The sequence below is a fragment of the Elephas maximus genome, chromosome 1, assembly GCF_024166365.1.
Source record: "Elephas maximus indicus isolate mEleMax1 chromosome 1, mEleMax1 primary haplotype, whole genome shotgun sequence".
Lineage (NCBI taxonomy): Eukaryota > Metazoa > Chordata > Mammalia > Proboscidea > Elephantidae > Elephas > Elephas maximus.
Window position 1 is genome coordinate 49,877,633 of NC_064819.1, and position 24,789 is coordinate 49,902,421.

Consider the following 24,789-nt stretch of genomic DNA (forward strand, 5'->3'; position numbering starts at 1 on the left):
AGCCCAGCTTAGTTTAATGGATACAAAAATGAGGCCCTTTCACTTGGAAACACAAGAGTTTAAACCAAGGATATGTGGTCTGATTTTGCTGTTATGGTGCCCAGGGCACTAGGAAGAAGTCCCAGGATAAAACTCATGAGAAAGAGAAAGGTGCTACCAGGTTAAAACCAATAACCAAACCTGTTGCTGTCAAGTTGATTCCTACTCATAGTGACCCTATAGGACAGAGTAGAGCTGCCCCATAGAGTTTCCAAGGAGCGCCTGGTAGATTCGAACTGCTGACTTTAACCACTATGCCACCAGGGTTTCCGCTATCAGGCAAAGGCAATTAAACTTTCTGTGATATTTCAAGCTTTGAGCATCATTGTAAGGTTTATTTTTTTGTATGTCATCAAGATTCTTACGTCACGTAATAAAAAGTCTTCAGGGTAACTTAAAGGAGACCCAGAAAAGGGAACCTTTGCCCAGAACACGTTTTCATATGAGGTTTTGCTACAAAGGTGTAATTGTGTTTCTTCCGTTTCAGACTGCTTCAGCTTCAGGAGCAAATGCGTGCCCTTTACAAAGCCATCAGTGCCCCAAGGGTCCGAAGGGCCAGCTCCAAGGGTGGTGGAGGATACACTTGTCAGAGCGGCTCCGGGTGGGACGAATTCACCAAGCGCCTCACCAGCGAGTGTCTGGGGTGGATGAGACAGCAAAGGGTAAGCAGCCCTGGGTGGTTCTCAAACACCCCAAGCTCGTGTGGGCCAGGTGTACAGAACGTGGCAGGCCAGGTTAGCAGCAACAACATGCTGTTTTCAAAATGTTCCTCGTTTATAATTTGAAAATGAACTACTAATTGAAATAAGTGAACTTAAGTGGTTTCTGCACATACTTCAGATGTCATACTACAATATATGGTGCTTTGCATCACAAACCCGGGCATTGTACAACTTGACTTTCTACAGTTCGTGGTATGGAAAATGAAACGTTATAAAGACATTCTCGGGTTACTCAGATGTCCCTGGGTGGTGCAGATGGTTAATGTGCTCAACTGCTAACCAAGGTTTGAGTCTACCCAGAGGCTCCTCGGAAGAAAGACCCAGTGATCTACATCCAAAACAATCAGCACTGAAAACCCTGTGAGCACAGTTCTGCTCATGGGGCTGCCATGAGTCGCGGCTGGCTCGATGGCAGCTGGATGTGCTCAGATGGCTTTAGAGCAAAGAAGTCAGAGTATCAGTTTTTCAGGCTTAGAGGTATCTGTCAGAAATAATGCAGCTTATATCCATCGCAGCCTTTACTCACGTGGTAGGTACCTGCCTTCTGTTTGTCCAGAAATGGGGTCTTGTTAGTCCCCACGCACATTCACTTGGTTTCACCATTAATCAGGCTTATTTTTATGTGTGTCTCAGGGAATCCACCTCATTGCCTTCTAGTCATACTTGATCGTACGTTTAACAGATACAGTTTTAGTAAATTTTGAACATCTGGCTCTCCTTGTTCACAGCAGGAAAATCTGTTATGGGAATTCATTGTTCTGCTGGAGGTATACCTGACCTCCTCAGTGTTGCTAAGAGACACTTTTTTAAAAAAAAAAAAAAAAGAACATTGTGGAGGTTTATTTAGAACGTACCAAGTTTGAGGAGCTGGAAGCACAATAAAACTGGATATTCTAGTTTGGGCTCGCTGGCCGGCTACCCTGTATTTTTGAAGTGTCTGTTGCCTGGCTGTGCAACCATGACGTCACTGGTGAGGGAGTGAAGTAAAACAATGGCCACAGAAGTATGTGCCAGCCCTTTCCCTGCAACTAGAGCCTACAGCGTATTTCTGAATCCTAATTGTTGTTTTGTTGTTTTATGTAGTAATTAGACATTATAGTGAACAGGCGGCAGTTGAAATATGCCCTAATCACGTAGATAGATTATCCTTTATACTGAATACCTGTTCCTCGTGACCTGTCACTTGAGAGGGTAGATAACTTAGAATGATAAGCTGTGGCAAGATCATTTGTTAGGTGATGCGGTGGTTGTTGTAAGAAAGCTCAGCTTTACTGGTGATTGTTGGACCCATTCAGCAGTGGCTCTGAAGTTTCTCAGCCATTTGAAAATTCCTGTATGTGTTCTTTTCTAGGTGGTGAGGGCCTATGTGACTGGTCATTCACTGATGTGGTTAACATTTTCTCCCATTTATTATAAAGACTATCTAAAACAAGTATGGAGTCCTTGGGTGGTGCAAATAGTTAACACACTCCTCTGCTAAGTGAAAGGTTGAAGATTCGAGTCCACTCAGAGACACCTTGGAGGAACCGAAAATGAAAACCAAACTTGTTGCCATCAGGTTGATTCCGACTCATGGTGACCCTATAGGACAGAGTCGAAAGGCCTGGCAACTTACTACTGAAAAATCAGCCATCGAAAACCCTACAGATCAGAGTTCTACTCTGACACACATGAGGTCACCATGAGTTGGAATGGACTCCATGGGAACTGGAAAATGCTATTACAGAAGGTGGGGTTTATAGAAAAGTCAGTTGTAATTCCAGAAACCTCAATACAAACCTAGTTTTTGAATAAAACGAGACACACACACCCAAAGTGCCACATTTCTCTCCAGAGCAACAAGTGAGTAATTGCCATGTGAGAGCTGTGATGAAATCTCGCTTGGTTAGGAGTGGGAGAGCGAGGTACTCTGGTTACTGTGGAATGAAGCTTTCAAAGGAAGACCTACAGAGCTGCTAGGGTTTGAACTGCATCTTAACCATTAGGGGAAACATCCTTTGAACCAAATTAGCTGTGAGCGTCCTATCCCCTAATTTCTTCTGTAGTCAGTAATGAACAGTTACAGAAAATGACAGCCCGTAATTCCTCATTTTCTGTGTTCATGTTGGTTGTAGCTTTGTTAGCATACTTTGTAGCAAAGGCTCAAGATGTTTACATTTCAGAGAATGGTGTTATCAGATGGACCCAGTTTTATGTCCTGGTGTAGCAGCGTTTTTTAACAGATAAAATTGATGAGAATCAGAACTTTCCAGCTCAGACAGCCCCAGGGTTTCAAAGGTACTAAAAGCTGTTTTATCACCAACTGCTGGTTTGCTCTAGGATTTTCCCTGGGCTTTTCCTCTCACCCCATCCTCCTCCGAGCCTAGCCTGCATTCTACTTTTCACTCCCAGGAGGCTGAGCCGCAACGCCCAGCTGATCAAGAAGGCCAACCCCCCAGCAGCACAACCAACAGCAGGCACATAGCTCCTTTGCTAGGGTTTTGTTTAGTTTCCTTGATTTGTGTTCCTGCTGGTGGAAGGGTCAGATACTATCTACTGGGCTGATAATGAGGGGTGTGAGCTGGAGCCCTTCGTCACAGGGGCTTCCCTAGGGCACTGGCCTGGCTGTTTCTGGGCTTCCATTAAAGCAGAGATAAGCACAGGAGAGAAGGGTCAAAGTCCCCGGTGACTTCTCTTGTTGTCTGACCCTGAAGTGGCTCCCCCTTCTGAAGGTGTGCCAAGTCTACTGGAACATGGCTGTGGCTCGGAACAATGTGTATTATGTTCTTGTTGCAAGCCACACTGGAATGCTTGCCCTTGGCATGTCCGAGAGATGATACAGGTGCCTTGGAAATTTATATGAAAGAAAGGTAAAATTATCAACCTGCCATGATATAGAATTTGTGGAATAATGTGTTTGATTCCTATTATGTGGTTTTCTTGAATTTGAAGTAGTGGACACTCAAATAATAAATTTAGTCTGATTAAAAAAAAAACTAACATAACCTACAATGTTGATATTGCTTAGAGTAATTGAAATTAAGACACTGAGTACGTACAGTAACTTCTTTTTGAAATGGACCGTAGAGATTTTTGTATGTCTCACAGCACGGTAGCAACTGATAACAATACTGTCTTCTGAAAAGAGGGAATAATAAATGCTGGGTTTTAAAGAATCAAAAATTATATTAATCAAAACAATTTGAGAAATAAACAATGAAAAGCTAGCTATTTTGCTTGGGAAACAGTGCATGATTGAACTTAATGAACTATTTTTGATGTGTATTTTTAAATGCCTTGAGTAAAGAAACCTCCATTGTTTTTATAATATCGTTATGTATTACGTAACGCACGTACGAATATCTGCTCACACGTGCATGTGCACACCTAGATTTTTTTTTCTTCAGAGGACTAACTCCAGATTTCAAGGATGCAATTTCAAAATTACCTATTCAGCCCACCTTGGGCTGGGGTTAACAAGGCCAGGAAAGTATTTGGCAACCCCCAATGGCTGTTTGGGAATCCTGAACATCTTAACAATATTTTGGCTTCAAAAATACTGAATATTTTTGTCTGTAGTTCGATCAGAATCAGAGCTATGCCTGTTCTTTGGTGCCTGGACCCCCCAAGGCAGTAGGTATGGTGAGCCAGGTGCAAAGGAGCAGAGCTCTGAGGGTGTTTTCCCCTCCTCCCTGCCCTGCAGGCCGAGATGGACATGGTGACCTGGGGCGTGGACCTGGCTTCCGTGGAGCAGCATATCAACAGCCACAGGGCCATTCATAATGCCATCGGTGACTATCGCTGGCAGCTGGACAAAGTCAAAGCTGACCTGGTAAATAAAATGGTTCATTTTAGAGCCTTTCTAAAGCATTTTAAAGGGTAGGGTAACTACTGTCTATTCCAGGCAGCTTTGTCTGAAACACTCGTCTATTGTTTCTTTCCCAAGAGACTGGAAATTTTTTAAAACCCCATGTCACAGTGGGGACGTGGAATGGGATGGACCCACTATTAACTGTCTGACAGAAGGCTCAGGGCATGCAAGGACATGCTGTCCTTAAAGCCCAGTCTGTAAATAAAGGCTGTGGCGTGGTAGTTGTGCCCGTGCGGAAAAAAAGCAGGGCATCTCCACAAATAGGGAGTAGTCTGATCTGGATTGTTTGGTCTCCCTACAATTTTTTGGTTAGTTTTTTCCCGTTGTACTTCAAATCACTAACTTTTTTCACTTAGACCAAAGCTGCTCACCCTCAGTTCTCCTTCCAGCTTTTTTGGCCTTATGTCTCTTATACCCTGGGTGCACAGTTTGTGCTCGCCTCCTAACTTAAAGGTTGGCAGTTTGAGCCTATCCACCTGCATGGCAGAAGAAAGGCCTGGCGATCTACTCCATAAAGATTACAGCCAAGAAAACCCTCCTGGGCAGTTCTACTCTGTGACACGTGGGATTGCCGTGAGTCAGAATTGGCCCGATGACAACGGGTTTTTTTTTTTAAGTACCCAGCCAACTTGTTCCCTTATTTCTTTAAGATTTAGGGAATCCTAAATCGTATTTTTAAACTTTTTTATTTTGTCCTATGGGAACCTTTAAGCAGGACAGTTACTAGGCCTTTACACTGTGGAGGTGGCTCTACCAGCCAATAGGGGTTCATCTTCAAACCACCTGGGAAACGATCCCTGCAGTAAAAGATTCCATAGGTTAAATACTGCACTGTACTGAGGAGAGCCCAGGATGTTCTTTGTGCATAAATCCACCAGGGAATGAAATAATTACCCACTTTTTGTCTTCTTCTAGCGTGAGAAAGCTGCCATCTACCAGCTGGAGGAAGAGTATGAAAATCTGCTGGTAAGTCAGCTTATCTCTGAAGTGCACACAGTCTCTGTTCATGTTCCGTTCTATCAGTTCCGCAAATACTAAGTGGCTGCTGCCCAGTGTTATACCTGGCCATGCTGGAAGGACCCTTGGGTGCTCCTACATGCTAAGTTCACTTTTACTGCTAGGTTTTCTTCGAGTGTCGCATAGATGGGCTTGTTAAATCCTTTCAGTTAAATGTAACTTTTCCACTTGTGAGTTGCAGACTTTTTATGATGTGCAAGCAAAAATAAGACTTGTTTTTCTCCACTAGAGGTTTACCAAACTGTCCTCACCATATGACAGCGGACTCCAGATCAAGTACTTGGTGCATAAGAAGAATAGATCTTTCCATTCTTGTATCTATTTGTGTATCCATGATTTCACTCTCAATATTCCCTTACTGGCAATGGTATTTTTTAAATACTGGGCCTAAGAGTGACACAACACTTTTCCTTAGTTAGGGTTGGGGCGTGACTGATGGCATCTTGAATTTTTGGAGAGGGAAAGGGCAGGAAAAACATGATGTATCTTTTTTTTTAATTAAAAATTTTTTCATTATTTTTTCTTGTGCTAACAATGTATATAGCACAACATTTGCCAATTCAGCTGTTTTTACATGTGCAATTCGCTGACATTGATGACATCAATCACGCCCTGCAACATCGCCTAGATCCATAGCCAAATTTTCTACCACTGTTAACAGACGGAAACCCTGGTGGTGTGGTGGTTAAGAGCTATGGCTGCTAACCAAAAGGCCGGTACTTGGAATCCACCACCTGCTCCTTGGAAATTCTATGGAGCAGTTCTACTCTGTCCTATAGGGTCACTATGAGTCAGAATCAACAGAAAGCAATGAGTTGTTAACAGATATTCGGTGCATCCTAAACAGTGATTCCCCTCTTCTCCTGCCCCTGGTAGCTACTAATAAACTTCGGTATCTATGCATTTGCCTATTCTAGTTGATTTACCTCTTTAAGAATCCATTTTCCCTTTGTAGTCTAAAATTATTAAATTACAGCCCTCCTGGAGTAGGCTGTTTCTTTGCATCTGCAAGTGCTGTCTTGTTCATCGCACTGCCTGGATCAGCCCTCTTCACGTACCAGGCAGTGGTGAACTTGTGAGGTTAATGTCCTCCCTGTTCTTGTAATTTGCATGTAAAAGGGACTAATGTGATTTAGCAGTGAAGTTTGTAGAGAGTACTATTCACCTGCATGTTGTTATTCAAATACTGCCTTTGGATGTTCCTTGCAGAAAGCATCCTTTGAGAGAATGGACCACCTGCGACAGCTGCAGAGCATCATCCAAGCCACTTCCCGGGAGATCATGTGGATCAACGACTGTGAGGAAGAGGAGCTGCTGTATGACTGGAGCGATAGGAACACCAACATCGCTCAGAAGCAGGAGGCCTTCTCCGTGAGCTCGCCACCCCCCCCCCCCCCCCCGCCCATAGCTGTAGATTCTTGTTGAGACCACTAAACAGTCAGCTGTTTGTCATTCAGCCTTGGTTGGAATGGTCATTCGTTTCTGGGAGCTTTTCAGTGGCTTAAGGGGGACAGTACATGGCTTAGTATCCCAGAAGGCAGTAGTTGGTTTAGGTATGGTAGAGTTTGTTCAGCCAGATAACCCAGAGTGTGTGTAGCACTGCAGTATGGTGGATAAAAACCTGAAACTAGAAAATCTCAGTATTAATGGCAGTTATGTCACTCTATCTGTGTGATCTTGGACAAGCCATTTCACTGGTCTGGCCTCAATTATGTACTAGAGGATCTCAAAACATCCTTTCCAGCATTAAAAATTCTGTGTTTCTTAAGGAAAAATTATATGATTCTTTGGTATTTCTCATTTCTAAAATGCAGTTTTGTATTTGACTTCCTTTAAATACTGTGAAATTGCTAGGAAGTGAATGGCAACTTGCTCTAAAGGATTTGTTTCTGGTCTTTCATTCACAGATACGGATGAGTCAACTGGAAGTTAAGGAAAAAGAGCTCAATAAGCTCAAACAAGAAAGTGACCAACTTGTGCTCAATCAGCATCCAGCTTCAGACAAAATTGAGGTAGGCTTCATGAGATTTATGTTTTTTATTAGGAAAAAAAAAAAAGGAAGCTTTTCACAAAGTAAGACCGTACAAGTGAATGAGTTTTATCCATCAGAAAGCCATGCCAACTTTATTTTATATTTTGGGATCAACACCCTAGATCAGGGGTTGGCAAACTTTTCCTGGAAAGGACCAGAAAATAAATATTTTAAACTAGTGGGCCATTCAGTCTCTGTCATAACTACTTAACTCTTCCATTGTAGCATGAAAACAGCCATAGACAATATGTAAATGAACGATCATGGCTGTGTCCCAGTGAAACTTTATTTACAAATATAGACAGTGGGCCACATTTGGCCCTTAGGCTGTAGTTTGCCGACCTCTGCCCTTTACTGCCATCTGTGGGCTGTTCTCAAGGCTGACATTAGCTGGCAGCACTGGTATGGCCATGTAGGTTGTTAAAGAAAAATCAACGATTTAAGTGTCACTGCCTCAAGCCCCTTATCCAGCATCCTGGATGCCTTGAGCCTCCCCACGATCTTGCATCTCTACAGGAACAAGGCTTGGTACAGGTCTTCACCACTCTCCCCAGTGTCTGTTCTGACTGGTCAGTGGCTCTGCCATTCAAGTATGTAAATATTTTGACTGGTACTCCTAATGGTATCTGTTTTTAAAGCTAATTTTAAAATTTAGTTTCTACCATACCAAGATTTTCCAGTTGGCAGTGGGCTTTATACTGCTGAGTGGTGGTGACAACTGACCGCAGTGTCTTATTTCAGGCATATATGGATACTCTTCAGACCCAGTGGAGCTGGATTCTTCAGATCACCAAATGTATTGATGTTCATCTCAAAGAAAATGCTGCCTACTTTCAGGTATTTACACTTAGAAGTAATTTTCATTGTCTTTTAGGACTTAATACCTTAGATTTTGTGTGTGTTTTAAAAAACACAATCTTCAAAATATCACATAAGTAATGGTTATTGGTTTTCAGTTCAGAGGAGTATAGATTTGTAACCTGGTCACCAGTCACCAGGATAAGTTAATACATTTTCTTCTGTAAGATTTTCTTTTAGCCACCTATCAGATAGACCTTTAGAGGATTATTTTCTTTCAAATAGAAATACTAGAAGATATTGTTTATTGAGGTCCCTGAATGGCACAAATGGTTTGTACTGAACTATGAACCTAAAGTTTGGCAGTTTGAACCCACCTAGCAGCCTTGGAAGAAAGGCCTGGTGATGTGCTTCTATAAAGGTGACAGCCAAGAAAACCTTACAGAGCAGCTCTACTCTGTGACACATGGGATTGCTCTGAGACGGAATCAACTCGATGGCAATGGGTTTGGTTTTTTTGGTTTTATTGTTTATTGAGTTGCTTTTTATTTACATGGAATCACTCTCATCCTCGCTAGTTTTTTGAAGAGGCCCAGTCAACCGAGGCCTATCTGAAGGGCCTGCAGGACTCCATCAGGAAGAAGTACCCCTGTGACAAGAACATGCCTCTGCAGCGCCTGCTGGACCAGATCAAGGAGTTGGAGGTAACTGGGACCCAGAGCCCCACAGCTTCACTGCTGGGGAAATGGCATGCCCACGCTCAACGTGGTTCACTGCTGTTTTCTACTACGGAACACAGCTTAAGCGTGCACTTTGTCTCCTGGTGGTTTTTCTTGGCGTGAATTTCTTTACATGCTCAACTACTGCTGAAAATTACTTTTGCTTCATAGTGTCTGGGTGAATTGCTTGGAGTTTTTATCAGAACAAAAATAGAAAGGACCCTGATGGCTTAACATAAAAATTTCTTCAGAAAAGCATACTTCAAGTTTTATCAAGGGAGTTCTTTCACACAGGGGTACTCTTTCCAGCCTATTTAATTCATGGCCAGATAGCTTCTTGAGAGGTGTGTTTTGAAAGGTTCCTGTGTTCCCCGACGATGAATTTGTGGCTCTTTGTAGCTAATGTAACTATAGTGATGAATCCACCAGGCATTCCTTGGAAACTCTATGGGGCAGATCTACTAGGTCCTGTAGGGTCTCTATGAGTCAGAATCGACTTGACGACAGTGGGTTTTTTGGTGGTATCATAGGAGTTCTATTAATGCGATTTGAAGAGCTTACCTAAAATCCACAGGGAATCTATTTTAAACTACAATTTTAATTTGTAATTGCAGAAAGAACGAGAGAAAATCCTCGAATACAAGCGTCAGGTGCAGAATTTGGTAAACAAATCCAAGAAGATTGTCCAGCTGAAACCGCGTAACCCAGACTATAGAAGCAATAAGCCCATTATTCTCAGGGCTCTTTGTGACTACAAACAAGACCAGGTGTGCACTCGGTTACTCAGAATGATACAAAAGTGTTCCCTTTCTTAGCATATAGATTATTGGCAATCAAAGAGCCAAATTAGTCTAAGTGTCAATGAGCACCACAGTAAACATTTTTTTCTTTAATGTAATGAACAAATGCTACGGCTTCATTATCATACGGTAGTTGTCAGTAGTTAAGACAATAGCATTTCTTTAAAAATGTTTTAATTATTTTTTAAGGCTTAATACTTCCTTTCTCTTATACGTGATATTTATGTTTTTATTCTTTTTATAGAGCTTAGTACTTTTTTCTTTTAACATATAAGACTGACTTATCTGTGATCCCTCTCATCTTTAAATTTCTGCCATAAAAGGAAAGTGGAGCCATTATGCTGTATTTAAAGTGAATGTTGCAAAGTTTGTGTGGTAATTTGAGCATATCTTTTCAAGTTTTTTTTTTTTTTTTTTAAGAGCAAAGCAATCAGACAAGTGAGCCCAGATAATAAAATCTAATGTGTAAAACATGAACTCACGAAATAGAAAAACTATGGGGTGAGTTTTTGCTTTACCAGAGGATTTCTGACCTTCCTAATGGATTCCTCAAGCTACCTTTGAAAAGTTACATCATCTAATTCACTTTAAACATAGCTCACTTGATGCACATCTTTTAGACTTCCATGAATTAAAGAAAGGTAGACGAGCATTGTTGGGTTGTGTAAAGATCAGCGTCATTTGAGAAAAAATATAATTAAAAGATAAAAACTCAAACAGTTTGCACATTTGGATCTCTGCTTCTGTCTTTGAGAAAAAAGGTAAAAATGTGTACTTATGAGTAAAGCCAACCCGTGTGCTGCTTGCCTTGCAGAAAATTGTGCGCAAAGGGGACGAGTGCATCCTGAAGGACAACAATGAGCGCAGCAAGTGGTACGTGACAGGCCCAGGCGGCGTCGACATGCTGGTTCCTTCTGTCAGTCTGATTATTCCACCTCCAAACCCATTGGCTGTTGGCCTTTCTGGCAAGTAAGTGGTTAAAGTTGCTAATAGCTATGACATGAACACGAGTGAAGAGAAAAAGGGCCAATGCTTATGTAAGAAACTTAGACAAACTCTTCCTTATTATATTCACTGTCAAACCAAGGTCAGAGGTCACCAAGGAAGACATGACTCCTACTCAAACACAGGCTGGAATAATGCTTTACTTACATAGAGAAGAGACAGAGCAAGATCAGCTTCCATAGTGGGCCTCAGTGCCCCACGGCCACTGGGTCTCATGTGCTGGGCTCGTGGTCTGCACACTTCCTTTTGTGCCTCAGATGAATGACCCCGTACCCTCCCCACAGATAGAGCAGTGGCGCTGGCCAGGTAACATGTGATACACAAAGATAAACAGAAAAGAAGTACTAAGCAGACCCTTCCTGTTAAGGAAAAAGCAGAAACTAGGATGGAGGGAGAGGCTCAGTTCCCAGCCTCCAGCAACAGGGGATGTTCCAGGCCCAAGGCTCTGATTAAGTGGTACAGGTGAGGGTCACAAGGCTATGTGACAGACTGCCCTCCCAATATTCACCTCCCTAAAAACGAACCTTAGAACAGTCACCTTACTTTGTCTTGCAATTTTGTGTTAAAGATATTATAATTATTACTGGAGGATAAAAAAATGTTTGACTATATCAAAGGGCAGGAATGAATAATATTTTGTCACTTCCAAAGTATTGTTTTGACATTCTTAGCAATGACATGAATGAACCGTTCAACCATATGCAGGTGTAGAGAGAATAGCATAATGAACCTCATTATCAAGCTCCAGCCATCATCAGAGTCCCCATGACAGGTTTCTCCCCACCTCCTACACAGTGTTAGACCACTGCCAGTTAAAAAGCTGCTGGCAAACAAAACCGCCACCATGAAAAAGCGTACTGAACAGCTTAACTGAAACGATTTGAATTGTCTGCGCTAACGTAGTTAATGGAGAATGTGCTTTGGCAGAGTCAGCAAATCCATTGGAAAGTTGAATGTTTCAGAAGTTGTACCTGTGACTGTTAGTTATTGCTTTAGGTTTTTGTGTGGTTGTGTAAGCGTGTCCAGGTTCCCTGTTTGGGATAAAGTATGAAAGCCTGGCTCTAGTAACCTTTCCTTTTGTGCCTCTAGGATTGAGCAGTACTACGAAGCCATCTTGGCTCTGTGGAACCAGCTCTACATCAACATGAAGAGCCTGGTGTCCTGGCACTACTGCATGATTGACATCGAGAAAATCAGGGCCATGACCATCGCCAAGGTATGTCCTTCTGACGGCCAGGCTGCTGGGAGGGAGGTGCTAGCTTCTCCCTGCAGTGCCCGTTTCTACCAGGCAGTCCCTTTCATCAGTAAGTCATCATGGCCTTCCTTAGAGGTTCTGCTCCATCTAGTGTAGAATGGAGGAATTAACACATGGTCGGTGACGAGACAAGTAGAAGTATTAATTAAAGTGACCTGACAAGTTGAAAGTATCCGTGGAAAAGGAACGTGGCCCTGCAGTATTCTGGATGTAATGGAAAGTTAGGATGTAAAGTATTAATTGGGTAGCGCAAAAGTAAATGATGAGATGGAATTCTTGAAATCAGCGGTTTTGAAATTGTCATCTGAAGAATCTTAGATGTGGGGATGCTTCAGGGTGACAAGGATGCAAGTGAAGGAGAGGCACAGAATGAGAAGGTTTTAGGGTTCCCCCACCCCCTTTTTCTCTTCTTCAGTCAGAGCAGCTTTGCTGTGATCTGCTTTACATTTGGGGCTTCTGAGTAATATTTTATTTGAAGAGTTCTGTAGGAAAATAAAATTGACAACCTACTGCTGTGGTTCTTAGCACCTACTATAAAAAGAAAAAAATTTCTAAACCCTCAAAGACTTTTTTAATTGTGGTAAATATATAGGTAACAAAACGTTTGTCATTTCAATGATCTTCACATGTACAATTCAGTGACATTATGTTCATCATGTTTTCAACCATCACACTTAACCATTCCTGAATTTTTCCACCACCCTTAACAGAAGTTCAGTGTCCCCTACCTCAAAGACTTTTATATCTTATTGGACACATCCCAAATACTGCCTCAAGCCCCGTTCTAGAAGTTTGAGGCATTCTTCAACGGACTCCTCTTGGCATCATTGTGGGGCCCATTGCCGTGGAGTCAATTCCGACTCATAGTGACCCTAACGGACAGAGTAGAACTGCCCCATAGGGTTTCCAAAGAGCGGTTGGTGGATTCGAACTGCCAACCTTTTGGTTAGCAGCCATAGCTTTTAACCACTACGCTACCAGGGTTTCCCACTGTGGGGCAGTCAATCACAAATACCATTTGCTGGTTTATTTTCAGCTGAAAACGATGCGCCAGGAAGATTATACAAAGACAATCTCTGATCTTGAGTTCCATTATCAAGAGTTCATCAGAAATAGCCAAGGCTCGGAGATGTTTGGGGATGATGACAAGCGGAAAATCCAATCTCAGTTCACTGATGCTCAGAAGCATTACCAGACCCTGGTCATACAGCTGCCTGGCCATCCCCAGCACCAAACAGGTGGGCTTGTGGCAACTTTCTCTTTGTACCAACCATATTTGCAGTTTTTTTTTTTCCTGTAAAGTATTTTTAGAACTATTTCTTTGAAAGAAATACATTGAAAGTAATTTATGTACTGAATTTTCAGAGTGAAATCAAATGAAGTGGGCATATTCCTGTATTGTTGTAAATACCTGTATAACACGCTTGCCAGTGTAACATTTTCATGGGTACAATTTAATGGCATCAATTACCTCAATCATGTTGTGCAACCATTGCCAATATCTGTTGCCAAACTTTCCATCACCATAAACAGAAACTCCATGACTCCCCCTTTCCCCTCCCTTTGGTCTCTATCCATTTGCCTCTTCCAAGTGTTTCATATGCATGAGATCATACAATATTGGTCCTTTGGTGATTGACTTACTTGAAGTGGGCATATTTTGTATGCAGTGTGAATGTTTTTTGAGGCCTTCTGGCCATGAATTCTCTGACTTTTGTGGTCCTGACATGTTTTTACAGTCACAACAACTGAAATCACTCATGTTGGTACCTGCCAAGATGTCAATCATAATAAAGTGATTGAAACCAACAGAGAGAATGACAAGCAGGAGGCGTGGTTACTGATCGAGCTTCAGAAGGTCCGCAGGCAGATAGAACTCTGTGAGGGCCGAATGACCCTGAAAAACATCCTTTTGGCTGACCAAGGCTCTGCACACCACATCACAGTGAAAATAAACGAGCTGAAGGTAGGTAACGATGGATGTTTTGCCAGATTCCAGGTATATGTGTATTTATTTGTGAACTAATTCAAAACTCCCTGGTATAAATACTTATAGGCAAGAAATTAATTTTTAAGGACACAGGTGTCTGGCAGGATTTCCTTTTTTCTTTCATGTACTTCTAAATTTGTGGAAGCTTACCATACTGGATTAAACCACCTTTGCTGTTGGTTTGTGGGTCGGTGAATCAAGCTATAGTGTTTTTCCTTCGTATGAGACAGTACTGTGTTGATTTCAAAGAGTTCCCACAAACATTAATTTGTCTTCTGCCTGAAACAGTCTATGAAATGAATAGACAGGAAACTGACATGGCAAGATTTGATGGGGTAAGATCCCAAAGCCTTCGAAGAGCTGTGACTACAGGCCAAGCGTTTCACCTCCTAACTCAGGGGTCTTTTCTGCTCCACCGAACCTGGGCATGGCCTTGGAATGCCCAAGGTGTACGTGCTATAGGAAAGGGCCACACTTAGACTGTGGCTGAGAAGGCCTCCCTGAAGAAGGAAATGAAAGGGCAACTCTGTCTCTCTCTTGAATTCTTTACATTAACTGGACTTTTTTTTGTTAATTATGGTAAAGCATACACATAACATTTGCCATTTTAACCACTTTTAAGTGTGCATTTCAGTGGCATTAGTTACATTCACGACTATCACCACTGCCTGTTTCCAACATTTTTTCATTACCCCAAACAGAAATTTGTACCCCTTAAGCAATAACTCCCCATCCTCTCCTTCCCCAGCCCCAGGTAACTACTCACCTCCTTTTCTATGCATTTGTCCTTGCAATCTAGAAAGTTCCTGTAAGTAGGGTCATTTAAGATTTGTTCTTTCGTGTTTGGCTTATTTTACTGAGCATGTTTTCAAGGTTCATCCATGTCGCAGCATGTGTCAGCACTTGATTTTTCTTGATGGCTAAATACTATTCCATTGTATGAATATACAACACTGTGTCTATCCACTCATCTGTTGATGGACACTTGGGTTGTTTCCGCCTTTTGGCTATCGTGAATTGTGCTGCAGTGAAATTAGAGTACAATCATCTGAGTCCCTGATTTCAATACTGGGCTTTTTAAGGGCAAAGTGGCTATAAAGAATCACACAGAATAAATCAGAGGCGCTTTCCTTCTTTTCTGGCAGAGTGTGCAGAACGATTCACAAGCAATTGCCGAAGTTCTCAACCAGCTTAAAGATATGCTCGCTAACTTCAGAGGTTCTGAAAAATATTGCTATTTACAGAATGAGGTATTTGGACTGTTTCAGAAACTGGAAAATATCAACGGTGTTACTGATGGCTACTTAAATAGGTAAACACAACTAATGCTAATCTCAGATACTCTGCTTTTCTTAAACTACCTTTTCTCAGATTTAATTGGATTTATATACTTGGCTGGCTGGAGCCCTCGGCTTAGTTTCTGTTCTTACTAGATGCTTACTTACATGATTCTGTAGTTTTGAGAGGGTGCCCTCTAGCCTAGGGTATTAATCCCACTGTCCGAAATCTAATGTGTCTTAGAAGTAAGTTAAACTCTCAGGACCCAAACTTTGAATTCTTAAGTGAATGTGAAATGATGGTTTGAATCATGATGGAGAAGAAAAAAAATAAAATTACCACTCCTTTAGCTTATAAAATAGACAAAATAATTTTTTATGTGCTTTGATACTGTTCTCTTCGTAAATTGTGCCAAGAGCTGCTGTTTGCATCTGTTACCAGCAATTTCATTTGCCTCCTTTTTCTCCTCCTCCAGCTTATGCGCTGTGAGAGCGCTCCTCCAGGCTCTCCTCCAGACAGAAGACATGCTGAAGGTCTACGAAGCCAGGCTCACGGAAGAAGAAACAGTCAGCCTGGATCTGGATAAAGTGGAAGCCTACCGCTGTGGACTCAAGGTAACTGGAAAGGTTACTACCAGTGTCCCAGTTTACAGGAAGTAATGTAGGACTCAATTCCCAGCTATAAAGCCTGCTGGGACTTCATGAGTCCAGAGGATTACCGGATTTTAGTGACCACACACGGTCAATATCAGTAGTTCTTTCTAGGATGCTGTTTTCCAGAGCAGGAACTATGTGAGAAAGTCGTTTGTGGTGAGATTCATGTGGAGAAGGCTGAGTTATACACAGTTAAATCAGTTTTCATACTATGGCACTTCACAGAACCTTTAATATGTTAATATACATTATACTTATTCAAGAATGCAGTATGATATATAGCACTTCTGAAATTTACATGCGGAGTCCCTTTGAAACAGGGTAGCATAGGGAACTATATTAGTGGAACAAATATTGAGAAATGCAATCAGTAAACATATTTTCCTGGATTGATTGTTATCACCTAAAAATACAAATATTCCAAGAGTTTTACAAACTTTTTTTTTCTCTTGGTGTCTTACAGCATAGCATAAGGTGAGAGAAGAGATTACTTTGTACTCATTCAGTTTCTCTTGCAGAAAATAAAAAATGACCTGAACTTGAAGAAGTCCCTGCTGGCCACCATGAAGACAGAGCTGCAGAAGGCCCAGCAGATCCACTCCCAGACTTCCCAGCAGTACCCACTGTATGACTTGGATCTTGGGAAGTTTAGCGATAAAGTCACACAGCTGACCGATCGCTGGCAGAGAATAGATAAACAGATAGACTACAGGTGAGTCAGTCTCCTCCCATATTTTCTTCTCATTTGGTTGTTCCCAAGCTATTGGTACTTGAAGTGGTGACTGTAAAAAGTAGTGGTTTTATATTGTGTGTATAAGTAAGTCATAATAGGTTAATGTGCTCACCTGGTAACCTGAAGGTTGGCAGTTTGAGGCCACCCGGAGGCGCCTAAGAAGAAGGGCCTGGCAGTCTGCTTCTGAAAAATCAGCCTTTGAAAACCCAATGGAGCTCAGTTCTACCCTGACACTCGTGGGGCTGCCATGAGTTGGAGGCAACTCAGTACTGGTAGGCATAATAGATGCTCCTTTCAGGGACTGCATGTAACCAGCTTTGTTTGATGTGGAGAGAGAGTACCTCATACTACCCAAGTCTGAACCAGCACGTGCCAGGGGCCATCCAGGTTCTTAGAGAAATAGTGGAAGCCATTTAGCATGCATTTTGTGCCCTGTTAACTCTTGTTGTGACTGCCTGAAGGAGGAGATGCTTTGAGTGAGTGTTGTCAAAAGCTTCGGAAAATTAAATCCTATAACAAAGAAATGGCCTCACAGCAAATAAGGGTTTTAAAACATCTTCTGAATTGCCTTGCCTGTAGTGCACTTTACTAACAGTGCTTTAAAAAAAAAAAAAAAAACTGTATTGAAATACAATTCACATGCCATAAAATTTACCCATTTAAAGTGTACAATTCAGTAGTTTTTACTGTATCTACAGAGTTGTGAACCCATCACCACGACGTATTTTACAACATTTTCATCACCCGAAAAGAAACTCTGTACCCGTTAACAGTGACTCCCTGTTACTCCTCGCCCCCCAGTTTTGGGCAACCCACTAATCTACTTTCTGTCTGTAGATTTGCCTGTTTGGGACATTCCACGTAAACGGAATCATACTATATGGTCTTTTGCGTCTGCCTTCTTTCACTTAGAATAATGTTTACCATGTTGTAGCATGTATCTGTTCTTTTTTTTCCTTTTTTATTGCTGAATAATATTCCATTATACAGAAATATCACATTTTGTATTGTCCTTTCGTCAGCTGATGGACCCTTGGGTTGCTTCCATTGTTTGTCTATCATGAGAAATGCTGCTATGAACATTTGTGGACAAGATCTCGTGTGGACACGTTTTCAGTTCTACCTGGGGGTGGAATTGCTGGGTCCTATGTGAACTCCGTGCTAGTATGTTTTGAGGAACAATAGCAGTGCGTTTATAATTTTATTATGTCGGTTTTCCCCAGATTATGGGACCTGGAGAAACAAATCAAGCAACTGAGGAATTATCGTGATAATTATCAGGCTTTCTGCAAGTGGCTCTATGATGCCAAACGTCGCCAGGATTCCTTAGAATCCATGAAATTTGGTGATTCCAACACGGTCATGAGATTTTTGAATGAGCAGAAGGTACAAGCTACCTTGTCATTCTATAGCAGTTTTGGGAATAATTGGGTGTAAACTGTGTTTTCCTCTGGTTTTCACAGCCTAGGTTGGAAATAATAATTATTTAATGCTATTAGCCTATTTTGTGAATGCTTAAAGAATGCTGAGAGGAAAAACAATTGAGATATTTACAAGGAAGCGCATTTATGACTGTAGAATAATGCAGTGTTGTTCCTCTCATGCTATTGTAAGCGTCTTTATAAATTGAGATGGTAGGACCGGAACACAGTGCTGACTAGAAAGTAAACTCTTAGATGGAGAACAAGAAGTTGAAGGTCTTCTTTATCTTTTCTGAATGAAAAAAATGCTTATCTTCAAAGATGTAACTGTAAAAATATGAGGTCAGTGCATGGATTAACAAACCTTAGAACAGAACAAATGACAGTGGTTGAAGAGTGAAATAACACTGAAGATATTCACATACTTTAACATTTGTTAATATTTCATTTTTGCACAGAACTTGCACAACGAAATATGTGGCAAACGAGACAAATCAGAAGAAGTACAGAAAATTGCTGAACTTTGTGCAAATTCAATTAAGGTATGCTGGTTACGCAAAGAATTCTTGTTCAGCAAGAATATTATTAGTTGTGTTACTTACTGATTAAAGGTTATGAACTTCTTGAGGATGTTGATTATGGCTTTTACTTATTTTTTCCTGAACAAGCCATAAAAAGCTTCTCCGTTAACTTGCATTCGTTACAAATTGGCAGTATCCGAGGGAATGGATGGTCTTTATTCTTTCAACTGGTTGTATATGCAAAAATACTCAATTAGCATATAAAGGTGTACTGCTTGGTGTTGAGAATGTAGTATTGGCTGCTTGGACCCTCCCAGTACACGATAGCCTTGGTCTTGGTCATTAGAGACACAGCTTGCTGATTTAAAAGTGTGAAGTTGTAGCTGTCAATGACTCCTTTTAAGTCCATTAAGAATGTTTTTCTTAAACTTTATTACTTACCAGGATTATGAGCTCCAGCTTGCATCGTACACCTCAGGATTGGAAACGCTACTGAACATACCTATCAAGAGAACTATGATACAGTCCCCTTCAGGGGTGATTCTGCAAGAGGTATATATGTGTTTATATATGTCTTTACATATCTTTTAAAATCTGCCTTTGCTTCTGCCTTTTCTTTTTCCCTGTCTTCCCTGAAATTCATTCCTTGTTGTAGGATATTGCTCTAACTGTACCAATTGTGCACAGCAAAGAGCATGGTGGGGAGATCCCACCTTCATTGCTAACTGTGTTATAAGGATCACTTGGAAATGGATCCAGTCCTCACCTTCCCACTTCTCCATCTTTGTCTCCAGCCACTCCAAGTGGTACTTTCTCTCATCACCAGCTACTTGGGGCTGGGCCAGGGGATATCAGCTACAAGCATGATTCCCTCCACATCAGACTAGCCAGCCCCTTCTCTCTCCCATTCCTAGCTGCATGGGGGGCTGGTTCAGAGCATGCAAGTTAAAAGGACACAGACCTTCAGACTGCCAAATAGGCAGATGATGCTAGCCCCTGCACACTCTCACCCTGTGGGTTCAGTGTTTCCCCAGAATGGCTCACAGAGTTCATGGAAAGTATACCATACCAATTTATTATAACCAGAAATGATACCAATGACGAGACACATAGGGTAAGACACCTAAAGTGAGGTTGGGGAAGGACCCCAGTATAGAGCTTCCTTGCCCCCAGGTGATACACTCTGGTCCATTCTAACCCAGAAGATCCACTGAGCCCCCATCTTCAGAGCCTTTATTGGCCTCACCATAGGGCCATAACCAATTACATCATGACTCCTTAGGCATCAGGCCCCCAGGTAGTCTGGCTCTCAGGAGCCCAGGACAAAAGGCCACACTGCCTTCTGCACCTCACAGAGACTCATTCAGAAAAGTTTAATAGCAGGTTATGCCCTCCCACCCCCAGCATGAGTCATTGATACACGGCACATTTTAGGAGCTCTTCAGTGGAAGTCTGAAGCTGTCATTGATATGTTAGAGGGTTTGCAGAAATCAGGCTTAAATTTCTGGGTTAGTGAGGGAGACATCTAAAAAATGAAAAACGTATAATAAGTTTCTAAAAGACAACTTCTTCCCAAAGATGTCAGAGAACATTACATCTCAGGTGGTGCAGGGGAAGCAGTCTGGAGCCATGAGGGTGGAATGCAATGCCTTTAGCCCTTAGTTTAGTTGTCCTTTCCCTTTTGGAACTAGCACACATAAAGGAAGGGAATTCACTCTTTAAATTATAATTTCAGTATTTTATTATTTTGGAAAATAAGGGTAGTCAACTTGCATAGAATTTTTTTTTAATCTAATGTTTTTTTCCTTCTTCTTTTCTCCAAGGCTGCAGACATTCATGCTCGATACATAGAACTACTTACAAGGTCTGGAGATTATTACAGATTCTTAAGTGAGATGCTGAAAAGCTTGGAAGATTTGAAGGTAAATTATTACTTTGTTTCCTTGCAGCATCAGAAAACAGAATAGAAGTTTATTATCACTCTCTTATTGTAACATGGATTTGTACATACACTGGTAAAACTGTATTTTCTCTAAACATTCAATAATAATACAGTTTGTGGGTTAAGCCTGGGATTGGTCCCATGTTCTAGTACACTGTTCTAAATGGACTTCTGCAATACTTGCAAAATTGCAGCTACTTTTTCTTGCCACAAAACAGTAATTTTGTTTAATATTTGATCAAGGAATTTGCTTTAATTCTTTGTGTTAAAACAAGGATAAGAACATCCTGGAATAGTTGGATTTGGCTATTTAATATAGAGTGGTTATTTAATTTACTCCTCTTTTCTAATACTTTTGAGTTTATATGGAAACTCACTTTATACCTTGAAATAAAGGGAACATAGTTTATAAAATCAAATGCTTTTCATCTTGAAAAATCGCCTCATTTTGCAGATGAGCAAACTGAGACCCAAAGATGAAATATTATTTGCTAAGATTATATAGTTAATAGAAGCAGTTAATGGAAGAATTATGACAAGAACTCAGGTTTCTTAAATTTTTTCACATAGTTTTTGCCTCATATCACACTTTGTATGTGTGTGTGTGGTAGAGTGTATGTGTATGGCTGTGTGTTTCTTTGTGTGTGTGTCTCTGTGTGTGGAGGTGTGTATATGTGTGTTTGTATGTGTGTATGTGGTGTGTGTGCCAGGGGTGTTTGTATGTGTGTTTTATGTGTACGTGTGTGTGTGTGAGATGGGGTATATGTGGGTTGTGTGTTTGTGTGTGTGGTGGTGGGGTTTCTGTGTGTGCTGGGGGTGTTTGTATATGGGTTTTATGTGTGTGCGTGTGAGATGGGGTATATATGTGTTGTGTGTGTGGGTGGTGGTGGGGTTTCTGTGTGTGTGCTGGGGGTATTTGTGTGTATGCATGTCTTATGTGTATGTTTATGTGTATGTGTAAAGAGAAATGGGGAAATAGATAGGCACATAGGTCTGGGAGGGGGAAAGTACTGCTTCTTTCCTGTGATGTGAGGTGTTTTTCTCTCACCATAATTTCTGATTTTAATTCGACAGCTGAAAAATACCAAGATTGAAGTTTTGGAGGAGGAGCTCAGACTGGCCCGAGATGCCAACTCTGAAAACTGCAACAAGAACAAATTCCTGGATCAGAACCTGCAGAAATACCAGGCAGAGTGTTCCCAGTTCAAAGCCAAGCTTGTGAGCCTGGAGGAGCTGAAGAGGCAAGCTGAACTGGATGGAAAGACGGCGAAGCAGAATCTCGACAAGTGCTATGGCCAAATCAAAGAACTTAATGAGAAAATCACCAGACTCACTTACGAGATTGAAGACGAAAAGAGGAGAAGAAAGACCATGGAGGATAGATTTGACCAACAGAAGAACGACTATGACCAGCTGCAGAAAGCAAGGCAGTGTGAAAAGGAGAACCTTGGCTGGCAAAAACTGGAATCTGAGAAAGCCATCAAGGAGAAGGAGTACGAGATAGAGAGGTTGAGGGTTCTTCTTCAGGAGGAGGGCGCCCGGAAGAGAGAATATGAGAATGAGCTGGCAAAGGTAAGAAACCACTATAATGAGGAGATGAGTAATTTAAGGAACAAGTATGAAACAGAGATTAACATTACGAAGACCACCATCAAGGAGATATCCATGCAAAAGGAGGATGATTCCAAAAACCTTAGAAACCAGCTTGATAGACTCTCAAGGGAAAATCGGGATCTGAAGGACGAGATTGTCAGGCTGAATGACAGTATCCTGCAGACCACAGAGCAGCGCCGGAGGGCAGAGGAGAACGCCCTCCAGCAGAAGGCCAGTGGTTCGGAGATGCTGCAGAAGAAGCAACAACTGGAGATAGAGCTCAAGCAGGTCATCCAGCAGCGCTCCGAGGACAATGCCAGGCATAAGCAGTCCCTGGAGGAGGCTGCGAAGACCATTCAGGACAAAAACAAAGAGATTGAGAGACTCAAAGCTGAGTTTAAGGAGGAGGCCAAGCGCCGCTGTGAATACGAAAATGAACTGGCTAAGGTAAGAAACAGTTACGACGAGGAGATCATTAGCTTAAAAAACCAATTCGAGACCGAGATCAACATCACCAAGACCACCATCCACCAGCTCACCATGCAGAAAGAAGAAGACACGAGTGGCTACCGAGCCCAAATCGACAACCTCACCAGAGAAAACAGGAACTTATCTGAGGAGATAAAGAGGCTCAAGAACACGCTAGCCCAGACCACAGAGAACCTTCGGAGGGTCGAAGAAAACATGCAACAGCAGAAGGCCACTGGCACAGAGATGTCGCAGAGAAAGCAGCAGCTAGAGATTGAGCTGCGACAAGTCACACAGATGCGAAGTGAAGAGAGCCAGAGGTACAAGCAGTCTCTGGATGATGCTGCCAAAACCATTCAGGATAAAAACAAGGAGATAGAGAGATTAAAGCAGCTGATAGAAACAGAAACAAATGAACGGAAATCCCTGGAAGACGAAAACACCAGACTGCAAAGGGCCCAGTATGATCTGCAGAAAGCCAACAGTACTGCAGCAGAAACCATCAGCAAGCTGAAGGTCCAGGAGCAAGAGCTCACACGCCTGAGAATTGACTATGAGAGGGTTTCACAGGAGAGGACTGTGAAGGACCAGGATATCACGAGATTCCAGAGCTCCCTGAAAGACTTGCAGCTGCAGAAGCAGAAAGTGGAAGATGAGCTGAATCGGCTGAAAAGAGTGGCCTCAGAAGACTCTGCCAAGAGGAAGAAGCTGGAGGATGAGCTGGAAGGCATGAGGCGGTCCTTGAAAGAGCAAGCAATAAAAGTCACCAGCCTGACCCAGCAGCTGGAGCAGGTGTCCATCGTGAAGAAGAGGAGTGAGGATGACCTCCGCCAGCAGAGGGACTTGCTAGAGAGCCAGGTGAGAGAGAAGCAGAAGACACAGGAGGAACTGAGGAGGCTGTCCTTGGAGCTTGAAGCCCTGAGGCGGCAGCTGTTCCAGGAGCAAGAGAATGTCAAGCAGGCTCACTTGAGGAATGAGCACTTCCAGAAGGGAATAGAAGATAAAAGCAGGAGCTTAAATGAGAGCAAAATAGAAATTGAGCGGCTGCAGTCTCTCACGGAGAGCTTGACTAAGGAGCACCTGATGCTGGAGGAGGAGCTGCGGAACCTGAGGCTGGAGTATGACGACCTGAGGAGGAGCCGCAACGAAGCCGACTCTGACAAAAATGCAACCATTTCTGAACTAAGGAGCCAACTGCAAATCAGCAACAACCGAACGCTGGAACTGCAGGGGCTGATTAATGATTTACAGAGAGAGAGGGAAAATTTGAGACAGGAAATTGAGAAATTCCAAAAGCAGGCATTAGAGGTATTCACAAATATTTGATCATGGCTTCCCTGTCTCTCAAATAATTCACTCTGTTATCTAATATGAATCACGCTCTTGCTACTTAGAGGCATGCTTACAGAGAGTCTCATCTTTTTTGTAATTGCTGAACTGGCACATGTCATAATCCAGACAAGTGCTTTAAAATAATCTCTGTTTTTAAGAACTTAGCATGTTTATAACATCTGAGATCGCTTCTGCTGAATGTTCTGCTTTATTTTCTAGAAGACAGCTCTTATTTAGTGAGCTGCGACATACATTGGTAATGAAAAAGTTGCCAAATTAAAGCCACACAGTTAACAAAGCTGTTTTCTCTGCAATTTTAAGATCACTTTTTCTTGCTTGCTTAGATGATTTTTCTGTATGCGTTATTCTCTTTTCTTTTAATCATGACCTTAATATATTTCTTTTTGTTTGGCTTTTATTTAAAAATAACTTCTTTAACTTTTACTACATTTGACTTCTATAGACAATATTTGTGTGGGGCTGGGCATGGGGTGGTATATATAGCCATATGTTTGTATTGCTTTATTAAACCTGCTAGTATAGCTATAACAGGTGAGATGAAGGTATAGCAGGTGTGAAGAAAGTGCCCCATATTTTTTTTTCAAACCTCAATTATCAAGT

At 41.9% G+C, this 24,789-nt stretch overlaps 1 protein-coding gene across 2 annotated transcripts in view; it reads left to right on the forward strand.

Moving 5' to 3' along the window:
* DSP (desmoplakin) overlaps positions 1 to 24,789 on the forward strand; it is a 43,641-nt gene that overhangs the window by 14,608 nt on the left and 4,244 nt on the right. Inside the window, exons 4-23 of one of the 2 annotated variants that reach the window (XM_049882978.1) lie at positions 527 to 701; positions 4,444 to 4,572; positions 5,527 to 5,577; positions 6,838 to 6,999; positions 7,536 to 7,640; positions 8,402 to 8,497; positions 9,037 to 9,162; positions 9,792 to 9,944; positions 10,792 to 10,946; positions 12,072 to 12,198; positions 13,274 to 13,475; positions 13,977 to 14,203; positions 15,373 to 15,539; positions 15,981 to 16,119; positions 16,677 to 16,870; positions 18,115 to 18,277; positions 18,771 to 18,854; positions 19,278 to 19,385; positions 20,657 to 20,755; positions 21,850 to 24,144. In XM_049882978.1, coding sequence (XP_049738935.1) covers positions 527 to 701; positions 4,444 to 4,572; positions 5,527 to 5,577; positions 6,838 to 6,999; positions 7,536 to 7,640; positions 8,402 to 8,497; positions 9,037 to 9,162; positions 9,792 to 9,944; positions 10,792 to 10,946; positions 12,072 to 12,198; positions 13,274 to 13,475; positions 13,977 to 14,203; positions 15,373 to 15,539; positions 15,981 to 16,119; positions 16,677 to 16,870; positions 18,115 to 18,277; positions 18,771 to 18,854; positions 19,278 to 19,385; positions 20,657 to 20,755; positions 21,850 to 24,144 — 4,957 coding nt within the window. The remainder of the gene's footprint in view (positions 1 to 526; positions 702 to 4,443; positions 4,573 to 5,526; positions 5,578 to 6,837; positions 7,000 to 7,535; positions 7,641 to 8,401; positions 8,498 to 9,036; positions 9,163 to 9,791; positions 9,945 to 10,791; positions 10,947 to 12,071; positions 12,199 to 13,273; positions 13,476 to 13,976; positions 14,204 to 15,372; positions 15,540 to 15,980; positions 16,120 to 16,676; positions 16,871 to 18,114; positions 18,278 to 18,770; positions 18,855 to 19,277; positions 19,386 to 20,656; positions 20,756 to 21,849; positions 24,145 to 24,789) is intronic. The other variant, XM_049882987.1, reaches the window with a different exon arrangement.